At 31.5% G+C, this 5,774-nt stretch overlaps 1 protein-coding gene across 2 annotated transcripts; it reads right to left on the bottom strand.

The window, feature by feature from the left end:
* Positions 1–2,217: 2,217 nt before the first annotated feature.
* Positions 2,218–5,415, bottom strand: LOC111718360 (neurogenic protein big brain). Of its 2 annotated transcripts, XM_023493928.1 has the most exons (4): positions 4,570–5,415; positions 4,154–4,240; positions 2,951–3,139; positions 2,218–2,565 (listed from the first exon to the last, which is right to left on the bottom strand). In XM_023493928.1, exons 1-3 carry the CDS (start codon positions 5,373–5,375, stop codon positions 2,971–2,973), a joined length of 1,062 nt encoding a protein of 353 aa, XP_023349696.1. In that variant the 5' UTR covers positions 5,376–5,415; the 3' UTR covers positions 2,218–2,565; positions 2,951–2,970. The 2 variants fall into 2 exon arrangements, with proteins under 2 accessions (XP_023349696.1, XP_023349695.1); XM_023493927.1 differs by having other exon boundaries at positions 2,218–3,139.
* Between the last annotated feature and the right edge of the window lie 359 nt (positions 5,416–5,774).

Below are 5,774 nucleotides of genomic sequence, written 5' to 3'. Positions count from 1 at the left end.
ATTTTAAACAGATAAAACAGCATCAAAAAGCTATAGTCTTAAACATTTTGAATAAAATGTTAAAAGGTTAAACAATATGTTTTTTTCCTTACCGTGGATTTAAAAAATCTGATGCGTCATGGTTCTAAATAAGTAGGGCCGGGCCCTGCTAAAACAAATGAGTTTTTAGTTAAATAATAAAATAAAATTGTTCTTGTAATTCAAGTGAACTTCTTTTTAAAGAGAAGATACCCGATTCACAATGGTACTATTTCAATCTTCTGATAAATAATGTGATTGTAAAAGATATCGTGTCGTTTTTCTGATTAGAAACATTTCTAATTGTTTCTGTTTGTTTTTGTATTTCAACCTAAACTATTGGATCCAAGCATAATAAGGAAAACAGGAAAATAGACTAAAAATAATGAATTAAAATAAGACATCCAGAATTATATAGAATTTCTTTAAAATATTGAAAAGAAAAAATAAATTTACTTTTATTTGCAAACGAGAATTGTGTTACATTAAAAGTTTTATAGCTTTAAAAATTTTAAATTTATGATTGAGAAAATTATATGACTTTTAAGGTTTCAGTTTTTTTGTCAATCAACACAACGTGAGGGAAACAAGAAATATATATTTTTCTCATTCAAAATTGTACATATCTAAATTGGCATTTAGCACAATTTAAATTTTCATTAAACATTCACACTGTCTCCCCTTTTCTCTTTACGTATGGTCGCTATTTTCAAATCCGGAACCAAAACTATAAGTTATATAAATTATCAAGGACTAAAGGGTACATGTTCAAATTACGCTAATGACACTCCTTAAATTTAACAGAACCGTGAAACAAGGTTAACAATCTCTTTAAACTGTAAAAATACGCGTGTTAAACAATCGATTTATTTTGATTATCATATACTTGGATATATCAGGAATAATGCAGGACCAGGATGATAACTTATGAAAACATGGTTATGTCCGCCAACATTTAAGATATTGAAGATTTCCAGGTTTAAAAATAAAAGAAAAACATTCCAATGTGCATTGTAAAATGTAGTTGTGCAGGTGTTACATTTCTGTGAGTTCAACTGAAAATGCGATAAATATATGATCCAAACCGGTAGAAGCAAGGTTGTAATGCAAGGAAAGTTATTTCAGAGGTGTACGCATCTATTGTACTGAAATGAACTGTCACTGGGCGGTAATGTAAACACCAGACGGATGTCGAAGCCTGACATGGGATCCACCTTTCACATAAAAAATCAATGAAATATTCTGGTCATAGGAAACTATAATGTGAATTATCAAAATTATCAAAATTAAATGCTTTTAACCTCCTCGGATACTAAACGAACACTGATGCATCTATTCTTGTTTACAAATTCCGCCCAGAGAGAACTGGTTTCAATATGTACGCAGAGTATACGCAACTGCAATTAACTTTCCTTGCATTACAACCTTGAGTAGAAGTATTTACCAGTCTAGTATAACCGTACTTTATATTATTTACCCGTACCGGCTGGTCTATAGACTACACAGTTGATGGTCAACCCGGCACATGCTGTCTGGCTAATTGATTATACCATACAAAAGTTACATTTATTTAGCAAAAAGTTTAAAATTTGTTAAAACTTGTATTTTTCACAACATTATAAAATGTTTTGCAGGGTTCATGTTTATTTTGATAAATATCGAAATAAGGTAAATAAAAAAAATTATGCTATCCTTTTAGTTTTATAAAAGATCTGTTGCTAAATATTGATCTTTATTTTTTTATATTCATCTTTGAAAAAACATTGTTAGTTTTGTGTAAAACATGTTTATCTACAATTCGTTAAGTTTGTCCGTACTTCAATGTTTAATTTCATAAAGAAAATTTCACCCTCCAGAAAATAATTTTATATCATCAAAGAGAAAATGTCTGTGATGCTTTCTTGAAATTATTTTCTATCAACTTAAATCAATAAGGATTTATTTTCCTCGACATTTAAAAATAGTTTTTCATCTAAAAATATTTAAAAGAATTTTGTTTAGTCGAATGTTTAAACACGATTAGTGAAATTGACTAGTGATTGGGATTTTTAAACATTCAAGGTTTCCAGAAGGCACCTGCACACATTCTGGAAAAAATTAACTTTTTTATTCTATAATGAAATAATTCTACAAAAAAGGTATATATATATATTTTTGACAAAATGAAAATTTAAGCTTTACTTTGCCTTTTAAACTTTTAAACTTTTGAATGCTTTTTACTTTTTTATCATATTCATACTGTTTGTAGGGAAAATAGCTCCACTTTTGATGAGGAGAGAAAGTATAACGTATTATTGTTCATTTAATTTAGAAAGTTAAACATAATGACATTTTTAAAAAAAAATTTTTAATCAAGATAAATTTTGATCTTTTCAGTTTGCCTGCAAATAGATATTTTAACACCAGTGAAAAAAAACTTTAAGCTTTCGTTGACATTGCAAAGCAATTGAGAACTCGCCACAATAATTTTTTTATTTATATTTTCGCAACCTGATGCAACCATTAATATATCAAACTTTGTTTAGCTGATCTGACAGAATTCATAATCTAAACTATGAAAATACCTTTTACACGGTTACAAAAGTTACAATGGTTCATGTTACATTAGGTTACATAGATATCTTGGTTGAACAAATTTAATACATAAGTTCTGAGCAGAATTTGAATTAAAGACGACTTATTCCAACTGAGATAAGTATCCAGCGGGGCATAAGAAAACTCTTTGTGCAAGGAATCTTGTAATTTATGATATAACTTTTAATAAAATTATGATTGCAAAGAGATTGTAAAGTTAAAGATTGCAAATTGAATACAAGTTTGCACTGTTATCTTAAACCCTCCAAGGTTGCAAACTCGTGTCAAAGGAGTCAAAGTGGCAGAATATCTGCCAAGATTAATCTAATCTTAAAAGGATATATTTGTTTATTTGAACCTGCATTTTGTCCCGTATTTTTAGTAAGCGGTGGAGAATGACTTCTGTATTGGAGTACTTCTCTTTTTCGATGGTTTGCGTTCAATCTTTTTTGGTCGTCTTCCAGTGGTTGTAATTCGTCGGGCTCGTCGCATTGTGTCGTACATTTCCCCAGTACACAGTTCGTCTTCAGTATCATAGTTCTCAGCTCTATAACATAATACCAACACAGATGATAATATTTGTAAAACTTTATCAAAAACGAAACATATTTTTGATTATAATATTTTGAGGAAAAACATTAAAGAAAAACATAAAGGAGCTGTAAGCAAAATTTCACGTTAATCTCCTTGCAAATGCCCGATTAACTATAATGCTAAAGGGACTGTAAGCAAAATTTCAAGTTAATCTCTTTGCAAATATGACAATGCCCGATTAACAACAGTACCCTTGAAACCTTAATCTGATCAAAAATGATAACGTCGTTTTTCTGACTCTAAAATTCTGATAATTTCTGTATTGCTTCTTAAGAAATGCGCAAATTACTTGTGCAGAGAAACTTCAAATGAAAATAAACAGTTTAAAGAAATAAAAACATGGATATCTAGTTCATACGTGATCAGAAAAACCTTTCTAAATCAAGTATTAACATTTTTGCATGGAATTAAACTCCCTGTAAAGCTAGGAACTGTTAAATAAAGATAAAAGGGGAGTATAGGCTGAAACCTAAGTACCTTAGGAGTTGATTAAGACCTATAAGAGTTCTATCTGATGTTTTACGTTTTAAACAGATCATATTCAGAAAATACGCAACCAATCTGAAAACTACGATAGCCCAGAGGAGTCTAAATAATTAAGATTTGCTCCTAGCCCTCCGATTATAATTTTATCTTTTCAATTTTTCATTTTAAAGATATAATTGATAGGTCTGTATCCCATGACCAAAATTTCCATCTATGGCTCCTCTGGGTTATTTTCAGATTGGTTGCATATTTGCTGAATATGATCTGTTTAAAACTTAGATTCTTATACCAAATCTCAAATGTATAAGTTTTGGTAAAATTTTGACACATTATATATCAATTTCTTGAGACAGGAACATCAGATAAAACTCTTATAGGTTTCGATAAACTTCTGAAATTCTTAGGTTTCAGCCTTTAACCTGCTTTCATTTTTCCTCAACAGTTCCTTTAAGCTCGTTTAGTTCAGAAAAATAATCTATACCTATCCCAGGAGTTTGAATAGTACCCGGAGCTGGATCCGGAAAACTGTTCCATTGATGGTTCCCTGATAAACTCCTTGGTGTAATTCCTACAGAACAGGAAGCTACAGATAAAAAGATTCATAATATTTTGACGAAAAAAATGAAGCAATTTTTTTCTATTTTCATTCATCAGCAAAATTTAAAATTTTGAAGTTCAAAAATGTAAATTATTTTTAAGACAGCACTTTGGTCTTTGAGGTTTAAAATGTTGAGAATCTGAAAAGGCAAAGAATTTGCGATATTGGGAAGGAATTTAATATCAGGTTCATTTCAAGGCGTAGACAGAATTTCAATTAAATACAATTTAAAAGTAATCTCAAGCCCAGATAAAGCATAGAACTGATCTACATAGTTGGAACCATGACGCTAATTTTACCTGGAACTTCTGTGTAGTTCGTCATCCGTTAAACTTTTCTCCTGTTCAAGGTTGTAAAAACATACATCCAAGTTTCCGTCCCTAAGTCGTCTTTGCTCCGGTTGATTGCGTTTATACCGAGGCGGAGAAAAGATGAAACTTCTTTTTTCCAGCTTTAGTTTTCGGGAAGGAGCTGGGGAGTGTGCATGTGCTATATCAAACTCCGGTTGTAAAACAGGTTCTTCCTTTAACACATGCTGCTTTTGTAAAAGTCTGTAACATTTCTGTCCTTCCATATCTTCATTTACATTTTTCGTATCGGGAATAAATTGACTTTCTGATTTTTTCTTCACTTTTTCACAGAAAATAAACTGGTAAGAGATGCCCCCGGCCAGGGCCCCAAGACTAGTTCCTAGCCAGACAACCCAGTGGTTCTGAAACTGGTTTGAGAGAAACACGGGTCCGAAGGCTCTTAAAGGATTGATCCAAAACTGTGCTGAAGACAGCAGGGCAGTGTGGACGGCGCCAATGATTATGGCCGCCTCTAGATCTGGCTGTTTTATAGAATGGAAATAAACAATTGCCATGATAAATGTAAGGATAAACTCTGGTCCTAAATCAGATATTGAGGTTGGTGTCAGTTTTGTCTTTGCTCCAAGAAGTCCAATTACAGTTCCACATCCAGATATTGCTCCCCCACATTGCGCAACAACAAACAGAAGAGCTTTGACCGGAGAGACCTGCTTTAAACACATCCTTGTCATGGTGATAGCTGGGTTCAGGTGGGATCCAGATACAGGTAGGAACACATGGGTCAGGAATACCATACTTAGTCCAACCGTCAATGCCTAAAGGACAAAAAATTTACTCCTTAAAATAGGAGACATCCTTAACAATTACATATTGCAAACAATTACACAACATTAACAATTCCAAATTATTGCTAACAATTAACCATTGTGAATGACCTAAACTTTAGAGAAAAGGTACAATTGACAATTGATGATAAAAATGAATTGAAATTTTTTCGAATTGAACTATTTAGAAAGTAACAAATGCTAAACGAACTATCCAGCTTGTAATTTCCTCATTTACGAACGCTTTAAAAATTAAGAAAATGCTCAATTTTAAATTAAATATTTAAATTTTGTTCTTGGCACCTTAAAATGATCAATTTTTGTATTTGATTGAAGTTTGAATGATATAATGGTTTGTATTGATGAACC

Source organism: Eurytemora carolleeae, unplaced genomic scaffold (assembly GCF_000591075.1).
Source record: "Eurytemora carolleeae unplaced genomic scaffold, Eaff_2.0 scaffold179, whole genome shotgun sequence".
Classification (NCBI taxonomy): Eukaryota; Metazoa; Arthropoda; class Copepoda; order Calanoida; family Temoridae; genus Eurytemora; species Eurytemora carolleeae.
This window is presented reverse-complemented; position numbering and strand designations above follow the sequence as displayed.

What these genes read in the sequence shown, in the direction of transcription:
- LOC111718360 (XM_023493927.1), bottom strand. Translation starts at nt 5,375, where the DNA reads ATGGTATTCCTGACCCATGTGTTCCTACCTGTATCTGGATCCCACCTG. An exon ending in GAACTACACAGAAGTTCCAG is followed by an intron (nt 4,241 to 4,569) that starts GTAAAATTAGCG and finishes CCTGTTCTGTAG; the next exon opens with GAATTACACCAAGGAGTTTA. An exon ending in TATTCAAACTCCTGGGATAG is followed by an intron (nt 3,140 to 4,153) that starts GTATAGATTATT and finishes ATTATGTTATAG; the next exon opens with AGCTGAGAACTATGATACTG.